Source organism: Mustela erminea, chromosome 8 (assembly GCF_009829155.1).
Source record: "Mustela erminea isolate mMusErm1 chromosome 8, mMusErm1.Pri, whole genome shotgun sequence".
NCBI classification, from domain to species: Eukaryota; Metazoa; Chordata; class Mammalia; order Carnivora; family Mustelidae; genus Mustela; species Mustela erminea.
This window is the reverse complement of record NC_045621.1, coordinates 96,937,960-96,964,966: the sequence shown is the minus strand read 5'-3', so window position 1 is coordinate 96,964,966 and position 27,007 is coordinate 96,937,960. Positions and strand designations below refer to the sequence as shown.

Below are 27,007 nucleotides of genomic sequence, written 5' to 3'. Positions count from 1 at the left end.
AATTTCATAGCATATATATTTTATTATTTGTTTTATTACTTATTATATTTTTATTTTATTATTTAGATTTTATTACATATATTTAACCACAATAAAAAGACAAAAATAAAATTTACTGCATTATTACACATAACCAAGAGTCATCTCTGTATAAACTGAGTGGACTAGAAGGAACATGGGTAAGTCACCTTTATTACAGAATTTGGAAGACTGCTTTGATTCCCAAAACAAGCGAAACAAATGGTGTCTGTTAAATAGTTAAAAAGCACAGCATATGAAAAAGGTGAAGTTTTGCAGGGAAGATAGAATCCATTTTTCCTTCACAAATGAAGAATGTCACATAGATTTGCTCCCTGTCATATTGAAGAATTCCCCAAAATCTAATAAGGGAAGACATTTTCCATGTGAATAAACTTTTCTGTTCAATTTTTTAATGCCTTTTCAAATACAAGTAAAATGATACCCTTACATTATAGAGAAAGTTCCAGGGAATTCGAAGACTAATGAGGCAAAAGTTGTTTACTGAAATATATTCCCTTTAAATGGTGTGTACTTCAATTAAACCATCAAAGCTTGACAATAAGCCGTATCTACTTTCCAAATGTAGGGAAAAAAATTTTTTTTTTACTCAAATTATAAAACATGGATAGAAGTTTAAAAAGAAGTAAAAGGAAGTAAAAAAAAGTAAAAAAAGTAAAAACATGGACAGATTTTTTTTTTTTTTTTTTTTTTGTGATAGCTGTCTGTAATTTTGATTTTTTCCCTACAGGTTTGCTCTGTATCTTTCACAGCACGGAGAGTGAAAGGGAGTGAGAGGTGCAGAAGAGTTGAGTCTTGTTTATACGATGCTGCCGGGTACTGAAGAGCAGTTAAGTAAAAAACAATGTCACAGAAATCTGGGTTGTAGACCTGAAGAGGCCAAATTTCTGTGACAGCTCCTTCCACTGAATCCCTGGGCTGGGATGGCTTTAAGAAGCCATCTTAAGAAAGCTCTGAGAGTATTTTTCTAAACTCAGTGGGGACCACATTTGTATTTCTCTCAGTTTCCTTTAGCAAGTTCACCTTTTCCCCTTTTCCTCCTTGGCTTCTCCTACCATTGTACACAAACTGCTACACCAGGAACAGAAACACTGCCCCTCCCCCCGGGGTTGAGTCTATAAGACATGAGACATGTGTTCACAAGACACTTCACCAGGCATAAAGCACCCCCTCCTTTCAGAGTCATGGGCTTCACTCTCATCCAAAAGGAGGGTTTGCACAGTTTTTTCAACAAAAGCTGGCTCTGAGTGGGTGAACTTCTAACCCTTTGCTCTTCTTTAGTTGATAGCTGTACCTCTGAAATAAGTTTTTTGTGAAAAATCTTGAGTTGGAAAGCACTTTACTGTTTATGGAATGTTTCACCTTTATCGCTTCATCTAGCCCTCAGGACAATGTGGCAACGTTGGTTGTTACCAACTTCATTTAAAGATACGATAAAATGGTATAAAGAGAGGGAAAGTGCTTGCTCAGGGTTTCACTGTTAGAAATGACAGCTCTGGGACCAAAAACAAATTTTTCTGACCCCAAGTCCCACTGCCCACCTCCACCTTTTTTTCTTCTTAGGATAGTCAGTTCTGCTCTAACATTCATTTTGTAATCTTTCCATCCTTTATTTATTTTTATATTTGACATATAACATATTAGTTTCAGGTGTACAACATAATGGTTCAATATTTATATACACAAATGCAAACATAATCTCCACAAGAAGCCTAGTTATCATCTATCATAATACATAACTACAAAGTGTTTTTTTATTCTCTTGTGATGAGACAATCTAAGATTTACTCACTTAGCAACTTTCAAATATGCAATACAGTAGTATTAACTACAGTCACCGTGCTGTACATTATACCCTCGTGACTTATTTCATGATTATAAGTCTGCTTTTTGACCCCCTTCGTCCCTTTTTCCCACCATCCACTGCTTCTCAACCTCTGACAACCACCAATCTGTTCTCTGGATCTCTGTTTGGTTTTTGTTGTTGCTGTTTGTTTTGTTTTTTCATTCTATTATATAAGTGAGAGCATACGGCACTTGTCTTCTTTCTGTGCCTGACTTACTTTACTTAGCTTAGTGCCCTCAAGGACTAATCATGTTGTTGCAAATGGCAAGAATCCCTTCTTTTATGTGGCTGAGTAGTAGTTTATTGTATGTGAGGGTGTGTGTTGTGTGTGTGTACCTACACATCTTCTTCATCCAAGATAGGACACTTAGGTTGCTTCCATATCTTGGCTATTGTAAATAATGCTGCAACAAACACGGGGTGCCTATATTTTTTTTTTTTGAAGTAATGTTTTCATTTTCTTCAGATAAATACCCAGAAGATGGATTGCTGGATCGTATGATACTTCTCTTTTTACTTTTTTGGGGACCTTCCATACAGTTTTACATAGTGGCTACACAATTCACATCCATACCAACTATGCATAAGGGTTCCCTTTTCTTGATAATCTTACCAACACTTGTTATTTCTTTCTTTGTTTCTTTCTTCTTTTCTTTTCTTTTCTTTTTTTTTCTTTTGATTCATTCTAACAGATATGAGGTGACACTTTTTGGTGGTTTTGATGATTTCCCTGATGATTGGTCATATTGAACATATTTTTACGCATCTGTTGGCCACATGAATGTTTCCTTTAGAAAATGTCTATTCAGACCTTCTGCCAATTTTTAAATCAGATTGCTTTGTTTTTTGTTTTTGTTTATTGTATTGTAGTTCTGTCTCTATTTTGAATATTAACCCCTGATTGGATATATGATTTGTAAATTCTTTAATCATATATCCAGTCAGAATGCCTTGCTCTCACATTCAATGCATTGTCTTTTCATTTTGTTGATGATTTCCTTTGTTATGCAGAAGCTGATTTCAGTTTGATCTCACTTGTTTACTTTTGTTTTTGGAGTCAGATCCAAAATATTATCACCAAGACCAATGTCAAGTTTCTTACTGCCCAGTTTTCTTTCCAGGGGTTTTATGATTTCAGGTCTTACATTCAAGTTTTTAATTCATTTTGAGTTAATTTTTGTATATGATGTAAGATAGTAGATAGTAGTAGTTTCATTCTTTTGCATGTGTCTGTACGGTGTTCCCAACACCATTTATTAAAGAGACTGTCCTTTCCATACTGTGTGTTCTTATCTCCTTTGTCATAAATTAATTGACTATATTAATAGTGGGTTTATTTCTGGGTCTCTCTTCTGTTTCACTGATTTTTGTGTTTGTTTTTTATGCCAATAAAGTACTGTTTTGACATGACAGCTTTGTAATATAGTTTGAATTAGGGAGTATGATGACTCCATCTTTGTTGTTCTTTCTCAAGATTGTTTTAGCTTCTAGAGATTTTTGTGATCCCATACACATTTTAGGATTTTCTTCTATTTCTGTGAAAAATGTCAGTGGAATTTTGATAGGAATTGCACTGAATTTATGTATTGCTTTGGGTAGCATGGACACTTTAACAGTATTAACTCTTCCAATCTATTAGCATGGAATGTCTATCTACTTATTTGTGTCTTCTTCAATTTCTTTCATTAATGTCTTGCAGTTTTTGATATCCAGGTCTTCTACCTCCTTAGTTAAATTTGTTCCTAAGTATCTTATTCTTTGTGAAGCAAGATCATGAATTCTTTTGGGCCTGAATCCAGCTTCCTTGCCTGGTTCCTTTTTCTGTTTCCAGTCTTTACCAGCTAACATTTCCCAGCATTCTGGTCCCAGTTTTATTCTTTTCTAACCCTATGCATACCCCTCCCTTGGGCACATCATCAGACTGGGGACTTAAGCCCTCAGAGCACTTCATTTTTTTTTTTTTTACAGATTTTATTTATTTATTTGAGAGAGAGTATGAGAGAGAGAGGGAGGGAGCACATAAGCAGGGGGGTGGGAAGGGGCAGAGGGAGAGGGAAAAGCAGCCTCCTCATGTGAACAGGGAGCCCAAGCTGAAGGCAGTCGCTTAACCAACTGAGCCACCCAGGTGCCCCCTGAGAGCCGTTCAGTAGGCCTTTAGGAGTGTGGCAGACCAGAAACTTGTCCCTTAGACCAAAGTTCCCGGACATGCAAAATACCTACTCACAGAGTGAGGGGGTGTTTCCAGTCTACTATCTGTACACTGCCCTGGAGATGGCAGTCTGTTAAGAACTGTCTTTCCAATAGTTCCTTAAGGTATCCAGGAATACAAGCCACTTTGGCCTCAAGATCATAAGCTCAGTGGATCGCCTGTTGGTAGTCACAAAAAACTGAAGTATTAAATGTAAACAAGCCGGGGCACCAGACATATGTAAAATCTCCCTTCTAGAAAATAATGCCAGTGAAGCCTGGCAGAAAGAGCGCATAAAGATGATACCTTCTGAAGGAAAAAAATAAAAACATGGTAGCCCAGGTTTTAGTGAGTCAGAGACAGAGCACAAGGATGGATGGAGTCTTCCAGCACCTGCATCCCTGCAGAGAATGCCAAAACGCACCTCTCCCTCCAAAGGATGCCTAAGATGAGCAAACGAATCTTCTTCACATATACTCTGTGTGCTTTTCCAAACTTCTACTTCTGAGCTGGGCCCTGGAGCAAATCTGCACTTGAGCCTTTTAAGAGCTGTTTCCCATTTCACCTCAGCCCTTTGGGCTTCATGGACACAAGCCCTGGGAATCTTCAAAGCAGTTGTCTTGGCGGCTCATCTCTCAAATATTCGTCTTAAGAGTGACTGATATAATCTATAGACCCTTTCCTCCTCAAGAAGCTCTGGGTTTTTGAATTCCCTCCTGACTGTGGGTTGCAGAGCTGGCAGTGAGTCTGTGGTGAGACCACATCTCACCTTCTCTAACCCTCCTGAGTGCAGGCCTATTCTCTCCTGATGGCAGAGAGAGGTGCCTTGAGTTTTCAGAGAGAAGCCTTCCATATGTAGTTGCAGATTTAGTGTGTCTGTTGGAGGAAATGAGTTTAGGATCTTCCTGCATCTCCATGTGGACTAGCCTCCTAACACTTACTTTAAGTGCATAGATTTGCTTTAGGGCAATGGCTGTGTCAGGAACCAATGTGAGCATAACCTAAATCTCACACTCGCTTATGCCTGATTTCATTCATGAGGAACATGAAGTGAACACAAAAAACTGCACCAGCTGGACCTAGCACAGAAATACACAAATCACACTCATTTAAGATGGATGGGCCAATGCTTTCAGTTACTGTGCCTCTTAAGAGCCACCCCACCTATATCTGGTGACACAATTTGCCCTCTGATTTCAGACAGCCTTCCTTCTGCCACTTGGCAGTAACTCACAAGCCGCAGCCCTTCCAATGACCCCCTCCACAAGCCAGCTGCCTGTCTTTCTCAAGGAGAAGTGCCATATGTATTATATTATTCGTGTATTTCTTAACCACTTAACACAACTAAAACTTAGCTGATATTTTTATTAGGTTCCTGGATTTTTTTTTAATGTATTACTGACCAAGTTTTTGAGTCTCATGTCCCTACTTCCATTTTTCCAACAAGCCCTGTGCAATGATTTTTAGGAATGCAAAGGTCACATTATAGTGGAACTGACTGTACACCACAATAGAGAAAAAGAAATCTGAATGAGTTAAGTTTCCAAGTTCTTTTCCTGTTTGGGCACAAGAAATGAGTTGGGCCCTTGACAAAGAATCAAACACAGAAACAAAAAAAGAAATGTATATTACGTCCAAGTCTTTAGTTCTATCCAATGATCTTGCCTCTATGTCAGAGCCTTAACACAGACCTTAAACTTCCTTAGACTTAATTACTATCCTCTGATTAAACCTCTGGGGAAGGAAACTCCACAATTTCCCTGGGTAATCCATTTCATTGTCTTAAACATCTTTCCTGATAATTTTCTAAGACTTGTTTAAATTGTTTTAAGTATCAAAAAGCAATTTTTATCTGCATGTTCCCAGGAAATGGAGAAAAACCCATATATTCCTATAAATATGAAAAAGAGTTTGGAAAAAGAGCTATGTACATATCCACATGGATTTATTCATTCCACTCAGACCACAAATATTTACTGAGGAGCTACTATGTGCCACACACTGGACCAAAGCAGGAGACCAGCAAGGAGTCAAATAGACTTGGTTTATGATAGTAGCTGAGTAACACACAGTGAAGAGGGCAGGTGCTAAACGAATTATCACACAGATAAATGTATCAGTGAATAATTAAGGGTCTGCTGAAAGCTGATAGCAAGAGAAACTAATTTTGTTTGGTCCTTTAAGTGAAGGCTTCTCTGAGAAATTAACATTTAAAATAAGACCTCTGTGATGACACTAGGTGGAGTGATTAGCAAACGGAAAGGTCTTGAGTCACACACAGGAAGAAACAGGAGCAGCTGAGGGTGCCTGGAGGCTAGGGGATGATGCTTAGAACAAGGGGATGGGAGTAGCATAGGATACAGGTAGAAAGAACAAAGCACAGACCAGGGGACCATGAAGGTCGTATTAAGGATATACAATTACATCTTAAGTAAGACAGTAACTCATCGCAAAGGTTTCATTAAGTGATTGATAGGATCTGGTTAAGATTTTGCAAAGATCATTGTCCACTATGTGGAAAAAGAAGTGAATTAAGTCTAAATAACAGAATGGAAAATATTTAAATAGAGAACTGTGAATGCTACCAGCTTCTGGTTTAGATTGCATTTGCTACTCAAGAGGTTTTGGACAAGCCACTTAAAACCTAACTGTTTTAAGCTAGCTTCCTCTGTATATCAGGGAGAGTAAAACTGCCCAAGCCAATTTTATAGGATCACTGTGAGGAATGAGCAAAACAATGTATGGTAAAGCACTACAAAAACTTGAAAGTCCCAAATAAAAATGAGACATGGATAACTAGAATCACATAACTTACATCATCTAATGTAGTTTAGTTACTTTTATTTTTTTTTTAATTTTTTTAAGATTTTATTTATTTATTTGACAGAGAGAAATCACAAGTAGATGGAGAGGCAGGCAGAGAGAGAGAGAGGGAAGCAGGCTTCCTGCTGAGCAAAGAGCCTGATGCGGGACTCGATCCCAGGACCCTGAGATCATGACCTGAGCCGAAGGCAGGGGCTTAACCCGCTGAGCCACCCAGGCGCCCAGTTTAGTTACTTTTGATAAATTCTACAAAATATCTAGTTTTTAATAATCCTCACATATTAAATAAACATTGTAGTTAGATTTCTTTTAAAAAGCTGAAAAATTTATGTTTGAGTAGATCAAACTTTAATTCATTTTAATGTAAGAACTGAAAGATTAATCAAATATATCATCTGGAGTGCAGATAACACTATATCAGACATCTCCCCAAAACATTATTTTTTAATCCTACCACCTACTCTGATTTTAAACAGATGGCTTGATCTGTAGGGTACCAAAACCTCAGGGGTTAAAACTAAGATATTAACACTGGATTTCAAATACAGAATGTCAATAAATACTTCTATCCTAGATCTAAGTAGGTTTGATGCTTCTAACTACATTAGTATATGACAGGCAAGGTCAGTTATATAAATTTCAAGGAATTTGGAAAAGAAAGAAGAATTTTGTTTACACGGTGTGGAAGCTCCAGTGCCACCATGCATGGTCATGTGTCAAGCGAAACATCTGCTCTAACAAGAGACGTGCCTCCCACATATGCTCTAAGCATCTGTGAAAGTCCTGCTGAGTAAGTGACATCGGGCACCAACTCATCCAGAGGTAATTCTACATTGACTTAATGTTGAGGAGATACGGGATAATATACAGAAAAGTATTCACTATACGTGTCCCTTTCAAAAGATTTCCCAAAACGTGTCCAAGTTATAACACTCTTGTTAAATATTTTACGATCAAAAAACCATGGGAAAAACACTAATACTCTTAGGCAACACAAGGATCTAAAAGTTATTCAGAAATGAACAGAGGCCAGTAGACAAGGTCATAGGGACTTAATGATATTTTTAGATATTGATGAAAAAATATATACGAACTCATTCAAGAAATGTGGAATCTGGCAAACAAGCCACAATGGAGGTTTTGAACTTGACAATTCGAAAAGACAAGTACATTTGATTTAGTGATACAAACATAAAGCATGGCAGTAAGACTCAATTCAGAACTTCAGGATGTGCTTAGATTTGCTTACTAATTGGTGTCCAGACACCCACAGCTATTGCCATGCATTCACCAATCAACATCTAATATATATGGAAACATTTTAAGATTATACAGAGACCCAGAATAACCATTCTAATTCTCTTGCTACCTATTGGGAATCTAAAACTGGTAAGTCATTTTTTTTTTCTTCTTCTTCAGAGGTCCATAAACCAAACATGCATCAGCAACAAAATTAAACTGTTATGTTTTCATGAAAACTAGTTTTTAGTGGAAAAACTATATTAACCAATTGATGTCAAACTAATATCAAAAGGGATCTAAATTAAGCTATAGTTATTTATCTAATTGTAGCCTCGTTTTTTACTTTTTACAATTGCAATTTATTTTCCCCATAAGGTTCCCTGAATTCAATATCCCCATTAGTTATGAAAGATTCAGTTATCCCAGAAGCAGAAAAACAGATAAGGAACCTAAGAATTGATTTTTTTTAAAGCCCACACTGTTGGTTGTAACAGAAGAATCAGAATCCGATTTTGAGATGCTAGAATAGAAGCAGCCCAATATACATCCACAGTGCTGATAACATCGCCCAAGAGAGACAAAGCTTTTATTCTAACAACAAAAAAAAAAGATAGAGAGCTTGGTTTAAAAAAAAATGTGAGAGGAGGGAAAAAATGGTGAGAGAAATAAAAGAGAGGGTGGGGGGAGAAGGGGAAGAAATTTCAAGGGTAAAGAAGACAGATGGCACTTAGGAAGATCTTTAAAATGTCCTCAATGCTACATGGGAGCTCTAAAAAGAAAGTGCCACAGGTGAATCACTCCATAAGATTAAATTTTCTTAGGCAAAAACTATGTATATGCATATGCTTATTACTTAGGAAAAGGATACAGATGTGAAATTTATGGAAGGAGTGTTTTTAGGGTGGGTTGTGTAGAAGAGCACAATAAAATGAAGGCTTGGCACGTCAAGATTGATATAGATCATAAAGGCGTGTTGGAACAAATTGTAAGAAATTATGGTATCCTGTATACAAAGAGAAAATAAAGTTGTCCTTTGCTTGTAGTCAATGATCTTTATATTTATCAAGTAGAGCTACAAGTGAAGAAGAAAACAGTAATGCTGCATTCACAATATAAAGCAATGTAGTTTTGATTTTATTATCATACATAATAAAAAGTTATATATTGATTCATTTTCCATGTTTTTCATCACTTTAAGTGTCTTGATTTTCACCATCATGATTCCTGTGATGGAATAAGCCCAGGGTTGATAATCTGGGTTATTACCTTTTTGGTTCTTCTATTAACTGGCTACGCATCTTTGGGAAATACAATTATCCTCTTTGGGCCTCCTTTTAAAATGCTATGGTCCCTTGCAACTCTCACATTTTATCTACCCATGAAATTAGCCATAAGCACAGTGATGGGGTTTAGGACACCTTACTCCAAAATATGGCAACCTCCGTATTGAATACCTTCAGCTAAAGGAGTCTGAGAAAACGTGAGAAGCAGAAATGTCTCTCTGACCTCTCCTTTCCCTGCAACAGGTCATTAAACCCTCATGTGAGAAGTGCCCTTCCTATGACACAGGAGGAAAGAAGGCATTCTTATCACCAGAGATGGGGAATTGGGGACCAAGAAATCTATTAAAAAAAAAAAAAAAAAACTTAGAAAACTCATTCTTACCTTCCTAATGATGTCACCTAATATCAATCCCTCCTTCTAGTCAACTCTGCACAAATTTATTATTTCTTTAGCTAAAAGATGTAAAAGCCTCCTGCTCTGGTCACTTCTCCAGGTCTTCATTCTCTTGGGAAGGCTTCCACATACATGTAAAAGCTCAGAAAAAAGTATGCTTCTCTCTTATAATCTGTCTCATTATCAGTTTAATTCTTAGGCCCAGCCAGAGACCCAAAGAGGGTAGAGAAGAATTTTTCCTCCCCGACCGCAGCAAAAAAAAACATAGTTACTGGGGACGCCTGGGTGGCTCGGTGGGTTAAGCCTCTGCCTTCCTCTCAGGTCATGATCTCAGGGTCCTGGGATCAAGCCCCACATGGAGCTCTCTGCACAGTGGGGAGTCTCCTTCCTCCTCTCTCTCTGCCTACTTGTGCTCGCTCTCTCTCTCTCTGTTGAATAAATAAATAAAATCTTTAAAAAAAAAAACATAGTTACTAATGGGATGATGGGTAGAAGGAGACGGAACATGTCTGTAACCTGGCGAGGGTATACATTGTTGAAGATGTTATAATAAGGATCTCATTTGGTAATGATGAAGGAGACTGGCACCCTGGATGGAGACCTAGGTGGGTGAAGCTGTAGATTTAAGAGGCTAAGGGCACGGCTTCTTTGGCTAGTGTAAAACGGGCAAAGAAATTTTAAAAAGAACATCGGGCATTACAGGATGGGGAAGAGAGGTGTTAAAATGCAGACCCCAGAGGTAGTGGATTTAATTGATTCCCAAACAACTGCAGGTCTCAGTAGATCTTGAACAGAATGACAGAATCTAAATGATGTTTGAGCAAGATAATTTTTCCTCAGGGTAGACTCCGGAAGTGAAGGACTACCGTAACAGGAACAAGCAGAAACTGTTCCTTTTTTATTACTGCCATTCATTAGCAATGGTTCCTTGAGTTGGAAAGAGCCTTTCCACAGAGTTTTCTGGCTCACTGCCTTTCTGACTTCAACAAGCTTCTCAGAAAGCCATTTTCTCCCCAGCCTGTGAGTATCTGATCATTACAGGGACTGACCGAGGAGAGCAAGACATTGAGGAATAAACCAAATGAGTAGTAAGCTTGTTATCCATGGTCAATTGCCTAATTCAGACGCATTCCTTCCCTTACCCCAATCATTTCCTTGAGTTTGTTTGGTCAAAAGGTTCAATTCTCAGCTTTACTTAGAAAACAGCTTCATTTACCCTTACCACTGGGTCCTTTTACAAGAAATCACTGGCTCCTTCTTTTCCCCTGGTCACAAATCTTTCTCTGTTGTCATGTTAATTGATTACAATTAACAGTAGCTATTAATTATTCTATTCCTTTAGGAATTCTCAGAAGTCAGTTTTATTAAGTGCCATCCCACTTGACTGAAATCCTAAGTATTCTTTTCTGTTCTGTGGATACAGTATATTTTACATAAGAAAAGGGAAGGATTTCAGTTCTTTGAGGATTTTTACTTCCAGTTCTCTGCCCTGAACCAATCTTTGGTCTTTAGAATGGCCCTAGATTTATTTATTCCCCAATTTACCCCTACTCTGTTCCTTTTCTATCTGCTCCCCATTGTCCAGTAGAAAAATGAATGATATCTCCAGCAGATATTGTTTCCATTTCAAAATCCAAGTCACTAAATTTCTCATTTTGTTCCTTATTATGGAGGATTCCAAGATCTTGTATTCTCTCTTCCAAACTCTATTCTTGAACTTCAGCTACATTTATTATAAAGATTAGCCCTTGTTGTACCTTCTACACTGCCCACCTCATTTAGCCCACACATTGGTGCTCCAAATACTCAACTTAACTTTTTTTTCCAAATTACATGATGTCATATATTTTACTAAGCACTTCATATGGAATCACCATCACCTGACTCTTCAAAAAGCATGCTTTACTTAAGGCAGGCATTGAGCCCTGCACTTGGTAATGAAACTCTCAAATATTAGCATATCAGTGAGCACTCCAGAAGTGTTCATATACTCTTGTTGAGTTAAAATGAATTCTCTTGACCCCACACTACACCTTTCCCTCAGCCAGCTCTAGGTTTGCAAAATTTTTATCAGTGACAATTTTCAGTCTTTGTTCACTCTGAAGTTTATATGATGACGTTTTCTTTGGTTCAGAAGCCCCACAGACATACTTCACCCTGTCTGTCATTTTTTCCCCCTTATGCTGCCTATGTTTTACCCTCTCCCAACAACCCGCAGAATGTAATCCAAAACTTTATATTCAAATCCCTTATCTGCTTAGTCACTTTCTCTTTAACTAGTAAGTAAAAAAATTTCTTTTCTTAGAGGATTTGCAATGACTTCCTTTAAAAGCATTTATAATTCCATTATTTTAGGATAGCACATTTTACTGTTCTTTTTGTTCATCCTACTAGATTTTACAGAATTGTAGGAGGAAAAAAACCATTCAGAAAAAAACCATTCCTTCTTTTTCCTCTATGACTGGAATCCTTATATTCCTGTCTTTCTTCAGTGAATGGGTATAATTACATGTATGGGAAATTAAAGTATTTGCTATGATAATTATTCATTCTTCTAAAATAGGAGAATAATTATAATGTCAACAACAGACTGTTCAAGGTACTACTGGAGCTTTCATTTTAAATCTGCTGAAAATAGCTTACAGGACATCCTCTCAGTAATTAATATTAATTTCTCACAAACACTTATTCACTTGGAAAATGCATTAGAATACCTTCCTACATGCCATTTCACTGTGGAAATGTCTCTTCATTTTTATTTTTATTTATTTATTTTTAAACAAAGCCCTGAGAATATCTGGATTGGTTTTTTACATAGCCAGCTTCCATCATTTTATCATACTCGATTATATTAGAAACCTGAAATTTTATAACAACATGATTTTTAGCAGACTGCCTTATCCTTGTTATCAAATGCAAACTTTCACATTCTATCATCCCATTAAAGGTCAACTCTAATATTTAAAAGATCAATGTGGAACTAATCGTAAGTTTTGGTTCACTGCTTTAGTATTTCATTTCACAGTTACCAAAGTTAGAAGAAATTGAAATTATTACTCATTGAATAATTAGAGCTTTGTTATTTGAGGAGGTAAGGCTAAAAGGAATATCATTTTTATGCAGAAATCATTAAAGGCTTGTAAATAAGTTGAGTGAGTAGAGTTAATCTATAGGAAAGGAAAATGTATATTCTTAAAAGACAATTTGAGTATCTCTTTTAAAAGAACACTGACCCCTTGGTTAATCACATAAATGGAAAGGAAAATTATAGTAGATAATCTCAGTTTCTAAGTGGTAAGATATGGTTACAAGAAGCAGCAAACAGGAAAGAGGGCCCTGCATGATACAAATAATAGTCATGAAAAATAGGCCAATATAAATTATAGTTACCATTAACAGAACATCTGTGACATGGCTGGGTGTTAAAAAGCTCATACAAGAACTCATGATTGTAGGTCTTTTGTGTGTAGTTTAAGTGAGCAACAGCAATGTGTTTTCAGGTGCTCTTTTTATAATTTTCTGGCTTCTCTCCAGCTGCCACTCCTGGCTGCATGTCTAGCCCTCTCTCACTTGCAAGCGGTCTCACTTGCACAGCTTATCCAGACTTGAAGGATTGCAATTAAGCTGTATAGCTAGGGTTCCATGCAGACATGTTAATGTCTTTCCTTTCCTGTAGGTCTTACAATTTTAGGGAAATGGAAGTGTTCAGATTTGGAAGGGCACTTAGCTTATTAAGTCCAACTGTGGTCTTAAAGATGCTAACCACAGAAAAAAACAGACTACTCTCTGTATCACTCTGCACAGAAGATTGAACCTCCTTTGGGATGCCTCCCCTCTCAGAGAGTTGAGGGAAGAGCAGATTTTCAAGAACCTGTTGGAATTTTCCATCTGAACCAGTAGGAATGATAGGCAAAACTTGAGTTTACCTTTATAAATTACTTTCCCTGGCAATATAAACCTTTATATATAGGCTCAAAATTAAACCCCTACATGAACATGGAAAAGCAACCAGCAAGACCATAAAACACTTTAATCATTAATATATTAGTATATTAAAAGTCCCTCATACAAAATTTTGTCTTGTTCTTTGGGGAGTAATAGTATCAAAAGCTAAGTTTTCTTAGGAGGCCTTGAATGCTATGAAATGTGATTCCTTCATTTTTACTGGTATAGGATATTGGTACATAGCTCTACAAGCACATGTGTTTGTATAGACTAGAAATACCAGAATTTTTGAACAAAGAAATGGTTTCAACATGTACAAAGCAAATGGTTCCAAGTAGTGAGATTTAATAGCCGTTAATTACCATGGTCAAGAAAAACACATGTGCCATTACACAGGCATGCTATTTATCACATCTAAATACCTACAACAGTGGCTATCACCTCTTGGACCAGGAGGAATTACACAGAGTCCACAAATTACAAAGGGTTCAGTATACTGAATGTTACTTATAGCAATTATTGAATACATAAAAGCACTGTTATAACAGAGAGAGTCTGTGGCTTTATTTCATTTTACATTTTTTTTTTTATGTAGAAAGGATTCATCTACTCAACAACACTGTAGCCACTAGCATTAAATTCAAACCATGGCTAGTGCTGCATCCACAATGATATGAAAACAAGGAAACACATATATGCATTTAAAGAGCACTTGCCTAGTTCTGGAGAAAGTACAAAAGAAATTCTAGGAAAAAACAAGGGAATGAAAAGAAAAAAAAAAGGAATATTCTTTGCATCACAATTAAGAAGATACTGATAAATCCTGACTGGTTGTTCTAAGCACTTTTCATATACTATCCACTGGATTGTTCACAAAATTAGACAGGAGGCACTATTTCCAAAGCATATATATTTTTTTAAAGACTGTGAATTTAATGCTACAGGAAATAAATAGCAAAGTCAGAGTTCGAACTCAGGCAACCTGATTCCAGGGTCATAGAGCTTGACTGCCTCTCCTTAAAAGTACCAACGTGTTTCTTTCCTGGTCTAGTAAACTTTCACCTCAACTGGTGAACCAACTATCATTAAGTGCCTCCTTTTCCAAGGGCCTATTAGAAATTGTGTGATATGAGAAAGGTCTAAGAGATAGTCTTAAAATAGAGAGAGACTGTCTTTGTCAGTAAGCATATTGTAATGTGGTAGGACCAAGATTATCACATACCAAATAAATAGCTGGCAAACCACAACTACTTAGAGCAAGGGTTGGCAAAATTTATCTGTAAGGGACCAGATGGTAAATATTTCAGGCTTTATGGGCCATATAATCCCCATAGCAACTACTCAGTTCTGCCCTTGTAGACATAGACAATACGTTAACAGATGGGCGTAGATGTACTTTAGTAAAACTATTTTATAAAAACAAGAAGGGTGTGGGGCAGCTCAGACATAATCTGTGAACCCTTAATCAAGATTACCCATTGACACCTCATGAAAACAAACCAATTCTAATCTTCCATTTCCCAGGAGGTGGTATTTCTTTTATCCAAAATTCATAAAATCCTCAGAAGCCACAGGGTTGGGGAACTGTGTTATTGTTGAGAAACAAACACAATTTGATATACCTTCCCCCAAATTTAATGAAAATGTAGCCAGTGTTGACAATCAAAAATATAAATAAATAAATAAATAAGTTTGGATTTTCCAGAAGAGATCATCTTTTAGCAATTCTTGAAATCATGTAATATTTGTATTTGTCAGGATGATATGAACAAGTCTCTTATCTATCCCTGTGTGAGTATATCTCCATACAAAGGCACTAGTTTTGTTATACACAGAATTACACTTTACCATTTGGTGCTGAACCATTAGCCACCGTCTCTTCTTATTCTCAGTTAGGAAGCTATACTCCCCCACTCCCTTTGAGAGAGAATAGAGTCTATAGCCATTTGCTGCCAGTGCCTTTTAGTGTAAACAATGATTCAAATTAGTTTAATTCAACAATTTACAAAGGACCTACTTTATGACAAACTAATCTCAGCATTTGATAATTCTGATATTAGTCATAACATATGTACAGATAAATTAGTTGTAGAGGTAAACATCTTAATTTCTCTTTATATCAAGAGTCTATGAGATTTCATGTTGAGAGGAGCTGGCATCTTTAAATGTTTTTCTATCATATATTCTCAGAGGCTGAAATAAAATTTAGGTCTAGCCACTCATTAAAATCAAACAACTCAGTGTACAGTAGTGCAGTATGTAGTAATATAGTATGTAGATGACAGGTTGTAGCAGAATACTTAATGGTCCGTCTCACTATCAAAAGTTTTATATTTCCTATGTGCTAAATAAGTCACTCTCCAGCTTAGCCACTGAGTCTTCATAAGTCTAAATTGGTTTAGGAGACAAAGAGTTAAGCTTGTCATCTAGAATTGTGTAGCCCTTTTATGGATCATCCAACTCCCCAGATTGGGTGCTTAGTTCATATTTTAAAGACTTCAAAACTTCAAACATCCTTTCGTCTGTTCCTCATCGATTGCTGCTCAACTAAATGTTTTTTACTCTGGGAATAATAGTTTCTCGCAAAGATAAACCCCGGCCCTGACTGACAAACAACTCCGCAGCATACCGCAGCTTTCCTGAGAGTGGCCAGCAGGAAAAACTACTACCTTATGCAATTTTTATAAGTCTCTTAGAGTTGAATCATTCTACTGTAAAAAACAAAAAACAAAAACAAAACAAAACAAAAAAACCTTTATTAAATTAGCTACCGGATGACAAGCTTTCTGAGAATAACAATTAAGATGACTTTGTCCTTTATTACTGTTTCAAATCACTGCAACCATGCTGCTCGTGTTCATTTTTACATCTTCTCTGGTGACAAAGTTATTAAACGGCAGTGGCTAGATAAAGTGGGGGTACACAGTGTAAATGACGACAACTTTGCGTTTTGTGGGACAACAGTCTCAGGAACAGTTTTTAAAAAGCAGTTGTTGAAAATAAAATAAATAAATAAAATAAAAAGTAGTCATTGTACTTTTAGACCCCAAATGCAAAACATGATTTCATATGGGGCTTTTATGTTACCCGCTCTGAGCTGTGAGTTCCTGGCTTTTGTGGACACCTGACCTCTAATTACTTGTTCATCACGTGTTCCCCCAACACAAGCTGCAGCAGGAATCCACAGAAAATGAGAAGCATGTTCCTCCTCTCTCTCTCTGCCTACTTGTGATGTCTGTCAAATAATAAATCTTCAAAAAAAAAAAAAAAAGAAGAAGAAGATGAGAAGCATGCCTGCTAATGGAACATACAATATGTACACTGTGCAACTCCAATACAAAATTCCTAAAGCATATAATACCCTTTTCCATCAATAAGTACTTAATGGTCTGGGTAAAAGCTAAAGCAAATTGGGAAGAATAATACCAAACAGTCCTAATACAATAAATAGGAAAACAAGCCCTTCCAATATACACACCTTAAATAAGCTATGCCATTTCCTTGCCTTCATGTTTATTAGCAAAAAAAAAAAAAGAACTCAAGGAACAATGATTTTAAATCATTTGAGCCTTGCGTGTGTCTATCTGGGACAAACAGCGACAAAGGCATTTACAATTTTTATTAGCAGCAGTTGATATTTCCTGCCAACAGAGATGGTTTTGCATCGCAGTGAAGCAGTTCAATGAACCGACCCCAAGGTTTTTCAAAAGAGGCTTTCTGTTTCTTGTTCCAACATAGCACCTTGATGCCTCAGCTCAAAATTGCCACCAAGTGGACGGACAAACACTGTTGTGGTTGTACAACAAATGGCTGGTTCCCACTTGAATCAAACAAACCACAACCACCAGCATTTCTGAAATACCCATCATGCACAAGGAGAGTAGCATCTTCTAGATGCTGCGGAGGAAACACTTCTCACAATGAGGGAGAAGGCCGAAGGTCATTACGCAGCTTATGTTCTCCAGACTTCGATACATACATTTCCTTATCTTACTGTAATTCTGTAAGGGGAAATAGTACCCTATTAATGCCACTGTGACTGAGAATAAGGGCAACACCCACCTTGGGGAAGGCTTTCTTATTGCCCCTAACTGTTTAATTATAGGAACAAGAAGCTCCCGAACACATAAAATCAGAATCATTTCTAAAACCACTGATAGTATTCAAGAGACCAATAAATGTGGAGGTTATGTGGACCCCCCTCCCTTTTACAGTCCTTCATGGAGATGCTGTTCTAGACACGCTAGTGGTGACATATTACTCACTATAGTACTGTAACCCGGGCTAAGCAGGTACACGGATGAGAGCCATCTGCATTCCTTGCTACTAAGCTGTCTCTCATCCCACTGGGACACCCTGACCTTTCAAACTGTAGACCCTAGCATATATGAAACCCCAACAGAAGAGAATCTATAAACATATTTGATAAACCAATTTATTTAATGAAATACCAAATTTATTCAAATGTGTAATCCTAAATCCTTTTTAGGCTAATCCTCAGATTCTAGCATTATTTATTTTGCACTATAAAACGCATCTTCTCTCTTGGAAGCAGGGGCACCAAAGGGAGGAACAGTAACTTTTAATGGGCACAGTTAGAACTAGAAATTTTTATCTGAAAACCATAAAGCTTTTAAAAACGAATTTGCAAATGTAATTGAGCTCCTAATAGCTGCTACTGATAGTAATTAAAGAAATCTCATTTCCCTAAATTAAACATAATGAAATGTTTTTCAAGATCAAATAAAACTAGAAAATGCCATCAGGGTGATGGAATTTGCCTCTAAAAGTGGTGTTCTGGAGTTTGCAGAGAAGCTTCAGCTGCTAGCAAAAGCCAAAGGCTTATAAGGTTGTGGGTAATGGGGAAGTCATTTTCACTGTTTTATACCAACTTTTATTGACTGATAACCAATCTGAAAGGCAGTATATTGCCAGGGTTTCACACTGCAATGCTTATGCAAATCTAACAGACACCCTTTAAAGCTCTTCTGTAAGGGCCTTTAAGGAGTTTGTTATTAATTAAATGTCAGCTTATCCTCAGTTCAACTTGTGCATTTCATACTCTTAATGTTTAATTTTTACATTTCCATTACTTTTGCCTTTTCTTAGAGTAAAAATAGCATTTGGGGGCCATAGTGACTTTCATCCTGGCCTCTGCTAACAGGCCGGGAAGTGCTTCAATAGCTCAGAAATGATCATCATTGCCTGCCTCCCCCCTCTTCATGGTCTCAAAACAAGACCAGAAACAAAACCCAAAAACAAATATATAAATGTGTGTGTGTGTGCGTGTAAATTGTATAATTTCTCTATTTTAGCAGTTTAACAGTCTGGTGGTCAAGAAGTTTTTCCTTATGTTGGATCAAAATATTGTGTGACTTGATTTAATTCCTTCTCTTATTATTTAGGCTTCTATGAATCTAAGAAACAGTCTCATAACCCTTCATAAAAATGCTTTATTCCAGGAGAACATAATTAGGTCGGCTTTAGCCTTTTATTAACAGACTCCCCATTTCTCACACAAGTGTAGTCTTTTATTTTCACACCTACGTATGGTATGTCATATATTTGTGTGGCTTCTTAACCAATTTTTGATCATTTTTGCCTCATTTTTCTGTTACTTTCACATTCCCTTTAAAACTGGTTGTGAAAATCAGATACAAAACTACACCAAGAGTAAGATTAGTGTCAAAATCAGGAAAGAGCCACTGATGGTTCTTACTAAATGCCAGGGCTCTATTCTGCATCCTAAGACCCCTTCCATCTCCCCACACCATCACACCTTCTCTGCCAAGAGCCCTTCATTTGCTTGTTGAAATACATGTAATATGTGCTCAAGAAATACCTATCTTGGACTGACTGTCATCTAACTTTTACTCTAGAATGACTGTTTTTCCATCCATTTTTTTCTCCATCATTAGTTCCTTGATTATCACCACTGAAATGGTGATCTGTTTTCTTAACCCTAATGGAGCATATTGCTTGCGTTAATTAATTAATTCATTGACTACTAATTGCTTATTTTGTGCCAAGCACTCAAGAGGTATTCCCAATTCAATTCAGAATAAGACAAGATTCTCATCCTGATATTATATATATTTAAAATCTAATCAGTGGTATTCCTTTCAAGTAAGACCTATTTAATTCATTTTACTTTGTGTGTCTGTTACTTAAAGTATAAATTAACTGTCCCATGTCAACATTCCTTTCAAACTGAGGGATAAGCACTTGGTAACATTCTATTTGTTGAACTGGTCACTCAGTCACAGGTTTCATTTGTGAAAATTCAACGAACTCTAATGATAAATATGCATATTTTTGTATATACATTCACTTCAATAAAAAGTAAAAAAACTATGAGAAAATCTAGGTGATTTAGATACAACACCAACAGCATGATCCATGAAGGAAGAAACTGACAAGCTGGACTTCATTAAAGTTAAAATCTTAATAAAAGTAAAAATAAAATCCTATTCTATGTAAAAGACACTGGTAAGAGAATGAAAAGACAAGTCAGACTGGGAGAACATCTTTGCAGAACACATACTTGATAAAGGACTGGTATCCAAAATAGTCAAAGAACTCTTAAGATTCAAAAATAAGTAAACAAACAATCCAATTAAGAAGACCAGAACAGACGTCTCACCAAAGAAGCTATACAAATGGTAAAGGGGCTATGAAAGGATGCTCAGCACCATATGTTATTAGGAAACTAGAAATTATGGACCCCATGGTGGCTCAGTTGGTTAAGCATCTGCCTTTGGCTCAAGTCTTGATTCCAGAGTCCTGGGATTCTGGGCTCCTTGCTGAGCAAGGAGCTTCTCCCTCTGCCTGAATTCCCCCTACCTGTGCACTCTCATACTCTCTCTCTCTCTCTCTGAAAAAATAAGTGGATAAAATCTTTAAAAAAAAAAAAAAAAAGAAGAAAAGAAAGAAGAAAACTAGGAATTAAAAGAGCAATGAGGTACCACTACACACTTTTCAGAATGGCTAACATCCAGAACAATGACAAGATGAAATACTGGGGAGGATATGGAACAACAGAAATTATCATCCACTGCTGATGAAATGCAAGATGACATAGCCAGTTTGGAAGACAGTATGGCAGTGAATTGCAAGGTTAAAGATGAGCTTCCTAAATAATCCAGCAAAAAAAAAAGAAATAAATAAAAATGAATAGTAAATAATAATCTAGCAATTCCAATTCTGGGTATTAATCCAAATGAGTAGAAAATTTATATCCACAAAAAACCTGCACATGAATATTTATAAGTAGCTTTATCCATAATTGCAAAAACACAGAAGCAACCAAAGTATCCTTCCATAAAGGAATGGATAAACAGACTGTGGTATATCCATACAATGGAATATTATTTGGTGGTAAAAAGAAATGAGCTATCAAGTCATGAGAAAGCATGGGGGAATATTAAATGCTTATTACTAAGAGAGAAAAAAATAAAACACTGAAAATGTTGCAAGCTATATGATACCAACTCTATGACATTCTGGAAAGAAAAACCCTTAAATAAGGTCAGTGATTGCCAGGGGTTCAGGAGTGAGGGGATGAATAAACAGATATCACAAAGGAGACTGTTAAGGCAGTGGAATTATTCTATACGATTCTGCAATTGTGGATATGTGATATTATTCATTTGTTGAAACCCACAGAATTGATCCTGAAGATAAACTGTAGACTTCAGTCAATAATTGGTTCAACAAATTATAACAAATGTACCACAGTAAAGCAAAATATTAATCATAGGGGCGACTGGGGAGTTGGGGAGGGTAACATGGAAACTCTGTCCTTTTTGCTCAACTTCTCTGTAAACCCTACAACTGCTCTATTTAAAAAGTCAAAAAACAAACTGGTTTGATAGCTTCAAACCACTGAACTGTGCTTCACTCAAATCTAATCAGTTTAGTCCAGGGCTCACAGACCCTAAATGACTCCCTCTACCTTCAGGATAAAGTTCAGACTCCTAGGCATGCAATGTGGATATGCTGGCAATCCAGTCCACTCAACCCAGTCCCATTTTAAGCCATTTTCTCTGGTGCAGCCAAGCTCTTGGCACATCTCCCCACTGCTGTTGTTCTTCCTCATCCTAGAATACCTCCCCTCTCAGCAAATCTCCATCCCTTTGTTTAGTCAACTCCTACTCATTCTGAGGCCCAATTTAATAGCTCCTCATCCTTGAAGTTTTCCTTACTACTCTTGAGTAAAACGAGCACCTCCTTCTTCTGTCTTCCAATCATACGCTCTTCTAGAACATGGATGTTCATATTTCTGCCTAATTGCTAGGGTATGAACAACCTGAGGGCAAGGACCATGCCTGAATTATCTTTTCACTCTCTGGTGGAGAGTAATTGTTCGGTAAGATTTTACTGAACACTCCATCAATAAATGACACAGAGAAGTTCTTTAAATTATGATTAGTAGTATTTTTGCAACCCATGTGAGATAAACGCATATCATAAATGTTAATGCAGTAAAGTAATTTCCATGAGGGTCTGAAATCATATGGATTTGGTATCTGCCATTCTGATGATATAATTTACCACAGCAATGACACTTAAATGTCACGGTGGCATTGCTTGTTCATTAAACACACTCTCTCTCAAAGACCAGATGTCTCAAGCAAGATTTTGATAAGTGTGAGACCACAGTCTAATTCCTGGTTGAATTTTTTGATGAGCACCACAAGGGCAGACAGCCAATATGTGATAGATTAGAGAGAGATGCATATGCTTTATATGCCAGACATCTACAAGTCAGAGACAGTGTTCTTTTTAGAAAATTAAGGATTCTGATTTAACAGCGTTGACCAGGTGAAAAGCCAATTCTGTTCAGTAGTGTGAAGTTCAAGATTAATGTGGTTATAGAAGAAAAATCACAGGTCAGTCCCACCATTTCAACGTGCATGTTAAGTTAAGAATCTGTATCTGGGCTACTTTTCTTTCTTCTTAAAGTCTCTGCCTTGGCAATTCCATTTACTCTAAAATCTGAGCCATGATCTCCATGTGAGGGACTTCCTGGTCTGTATGCTTGTTAGTGCAGGGGCATGATACCTTCCATTTGCCTTCCCTGGCTTATTTTTCTAACCTTTTCCACGCTGATCCCTACTCGGGGAGGCTGCCCTCACTGGCCCTCATAATGGGTTTTGTGCTTTCCGGATTCCTGTCAGGTCTGGTCCAAAAGCAGCCCCAGTAGGAGATCAGAGGGGGTTGCAGGGCAGTAGATTTGCCTTCCTAACTCAATAGTTTTCAATGCTGTGTGTTAGAGCACATCAAAATCACAAGAGGAGGGCTTATTAACACACACGTTGTTGTGACCCCTCCTGGCACATGGGATTCAGTAGTGCTGGGGTGAAGCCTGAGAATTTACATTTTCAACAAGGTCCCAGGTGATGCTGCTGCTGGTCAGAGCAACACTTCCTCCCTGAAAGACAATTCTGAGCTACTGATATCCTTCCACCAAAAGTCACTGCTCCTCCCAAAGTGACCCATTCTATAGGATTGTGATGGTTAATTTCATGTGTCAACCTGGCAAGGCCATCGTACCCAGATGTTCAATCAAACATTATTCTAGATGTTGTTGTGAAGGTGTTAAGATGAGATGAACATTTCATTGGTGAAATCTGACTAATGCAGATGACTGTTTAAATTGTGGGTGGGCCTTATCCAATCAATTGAAGGCCTTAATAGAAAAACAATGATCTCTCCAAAAGGAGGATCTCCAACATAGACCTGTGGACTTGAGTTTCAACTGTCCCCTGGGTCTCTGGTCTGGTGTACTACTACACAGATCTTGAACTTGGCTAAGCTTCTACAATCATGTGAGTTAATTCCTCAAAATAAATATCTCAATAGAAGATGGATGGGGGGCAGGGAGAGGAAGAAAAAAGGAAGGATATGCACACAGACACACACAAAACATGCACACACACATCCTGTCAGCTTTGGCTCTCTGGAGATCCCTGACTAGTACAAAGACAGTCCATCCAGGGAACATGTTTCCAACATTTCTTTTCAGATAAGAGGGTATCATTTGACTGCTTTTCAGTCTATCGTGTCTGCACTACCTCTTGGGTGTCCCTATTTCCACACTTTTGTAAACAATCCTTATGTAATAAACTCTTCTTGAATTGTCCTATTTCAAATGTGTCATCTATTTCCTGTAGGTATCCCAGCTGGTACAATGCATCTTAAATTCAACGAGTGGAAAAGTCAACTTGCCTTCTTTCTTTCTAAGCCTGCTGTTCCTGCTGTGCTCCCTCTTGTGATTAATGGCTTCCTCCCAGGCACTTGTAAGCTCAGCATCAGTTTTTGACTTCTTATAATTGTTGGTTCAACTTTTCAGGCTCTCTACCATTCTGAAAGTCCCTTAGAATAGCCCAGGTCATTCCCCCCACCCTTGGTCTTTGTATCTCCAGAGCCTAACGCAGCATGTACTAGATGTCTTACAGGGACCTCAGATTATGTACTGAAGAAATTTAAAAAATAACAATAAAATTTATATGGAACCTTACAGATTACATATGCTTTCATATGCATTGTTTTCAAACCCGAATAAGCAAAGACATTCCAAAGGGCAAGATTCACTACTAACATGTTGGGTATTGGCTTTGCTTCCATAGTAATACTTCTGTCTACCTCTTCTGCATTCCCATTTCCAGAACTCTGCTTCATGATTCTATTATTTGTGGCCTAGATAATTGTATTAGCCTTCTAACCTGTTCCCTTGCCTCAAATCTCCTGTTCCTGTAATCCAGTTGCATCTTAAATCTCTGACCATGACTTTCTCTGTATTTCATGACCATTCTACTAGCCAACTAAGATAACCCACATTTCTCAGTTTTTGTATGTGAAGAGTCTTCACAGATTGGTCCCAAGCAAACTTCTCAAACTAATCTTATCACTTCTTTGTATGGAATCTCTACTCTAGGTGCTGTTCACCTATACCTTAAACACACTCTGAATATTTCCAGTTCTGTGTCATCCTAATCCCTTTCCTTGAAAGCATTTGCTACTCATTTTCATGTCCATGTATCAGAACCAAGTTCCTGTCCTATTTCTGCCACTATGCCAACCTACAATGATTTCTTATTGCCTCAGATACTTTCAACAGTTATTGCCTACACCTCACATCTGTAGTTTATGTATATAAGCCTCATTTCTCAAAGTAGACTGTAGGTAACCAAATGGCCTACCAAATGGTGTTCTACTTTTTGTATCCAGCCAGCCTCAAGCATAGTCATTGCCATAGCACAACAATGATATTCAACAGATCCTTCAATGAATACACCCATGGCCTATGAAAAAGTATACCTCTAAAGAACCGGTACTTTGCTCCTACTTCAGGGCATTAATAATACACAGAGAAAAGGGTTTCCAACTGCATGGCATTTACAGATTTCAAAAAAGGAAGGAGACTCTATATTTAGCTAATTTTACTGAGTGCTTGTTGTGAAAATAGTATTCCATTATGTGCTTTGATTCATGGTTTTGGCATTTTTGTTTAGGAGGATGTTTTTCTGTTTGTTTTTCTGTTTCTTGCTTGATTATTTTTGTTGTTTGTTTCTGTTTTGGGTAAAGAGTCTGTGTGTGTGTGTGTGTGTGTGTGTGTGTGTGTGTGTGTGTGTATGTTTGTTCTTAAAATATAGTCCCAGATAATATAACTCAGAAGATTTGAAAGTGGCTCAGGAATCTCCATATTAATGAGCACCTTAGGTATTTAAAATGCTAGTGGTTATGTGTGTCTGTTAGCTTTTATTTTATTTATTTTATTTTATTTATTTTTAGTTTTTTGTGTGTCTGTTAGTTTTTGTGTGTCTGTTAGTTTTTATTTGAGAAACACTGAAAGAGTGTATAAAAGAAACAAAACTCACATGTTATTGATGGAACATTGTAAATAACACCATTAAATGGAAATGCTTATTCAATTAATTTTGATATTTTCATTTTTAAAAATCATGTAATCCAATAAATTGGGCATTTTCCAATTGAGAAAATGATTCTTCATTTGCCTCACAAATCATCCCATATAATTGAAGGTATACTAGCTACTGTTTTATCTCATAAAGCACTGGGAGGGGGCAGTATGGATGTTATATGGTATAAAACATTTTATGCACTTCAACTAAAGGGTGAATATGCTTTTAAATGAAAGAGGGTATGGGTAGCCAGAGACAGAAGTATTGCTCCATACATAAAAAGCTAAGCAGAAATCAGACAATTGTCCTTTAGGAAATTCAAAATATTTCGTCTCTCCTTTCTGTTAGCTCTTGGTGAGGGAGGTTTTCGTTGAAACCCTTTTGAGGCAAGTGCTGAGTATATATGCTATCATTGTGTTCTTTGATTTCAGTATACTGGATGCAGCTATAGAAACAGGTAATGTGGGCAAATAGGAGGAAAACAAACTGCTGCCTGCAGATAATTTTTTTCTGGGCTGTTAAGGGAAATCCAAGATGATTACAAATTTTCCTCCATTTATTTTTAAGACATGAATAGTGATATACACTTCAATCTTCAGAATGGAGGTCTCACCTTTTGAACTCATTTTGAATTATGAGTTAAGAAAATTCATTGTGCTACATTCATCTGTTCATTCAAAAGTATCACAGAGATTTTATATCAGACACAGAAATAAGGCACCACCTACTGTCAGTGACAGTAGCACCCAGGTGTCCTATTCACGTCCCAGAAGAATAGAGTCTCCATTGCCACGACAACCCAAGAGTTACATAACCTATTACCTCATTTCTACATTTGCTCTACCACTTGCTCATCTCTAAACTTGAGATTTTTTTGTGGTCTCAATCTATTTTATATTCAAGCAACATAACTACCTTCCCAAATAGAATTTACCTCACTAGCCACTGGTTCAGTAGCACAAAAAAGTATCTCAGGGATCATCAATCTTTCAATTACTCAGTCGACAATGAAAGTTGTTGAGAATCTACTGCTATTCTAGGCACTGGGGGTAGGGGTAAAGGAGGGAGAGAACAAAGAATAGGTAGAACACATGGCTTTGGCTCTTAAAGACAGGTGGGCTGGATAACGGCACCTAAAAGATGTCCACATTCTAATCCCTGGAACTAGTGAATTTGACAAAAAGGATCTGGCAGCTGTAATTAAGGTTACAGATTTTAAAATATGGAGATTATTTTGGATTATAAAGATGGGACCAATCTAATCTCATGAGGCTGATCCCAGGGTCCTGCGTTCAAGCCCTGTGTCGGGCTCAGGGGTAA

General features: G+C 37.2%; 1 protein-coding gene across 12 annotated transcripts in view; it reads right to left on the bottom strand.

Annotated features, from left to right (window-relative positions):
• The window catches only part of NCKAP5 (NCK associated protein 5), a 970,240-nt gene that overhangs the window by 442,026 nt on the left and 501,207 nt on the right, over positions 1-27,007 (bottom strand). The window contains exons 1-2 of one of the 12 annotated variants that reach the window (XM_032354098.1): positions 17,958-17,962; positions 14,407-14,411 (exon numbers count right to left, since the gene is read on the bottom strand). The exons of the other annotated variants lie outside the window; for them this stretch is intronic. Of the exons in view, the coding sequence (XP_032209989.1) occupies positions 14,407-14,409 (3 nt within the window). The 5' untranslated portion in view covers positions 14,410-14,411; positions 17,958-17,962. Of the gene's footprint in view, positions 1-14,406; positions 14,412-17,957; positions 17,963-27,007 lie in introns of those variants that run through there. 12 annotated transcript variants of the gene reach the window in all.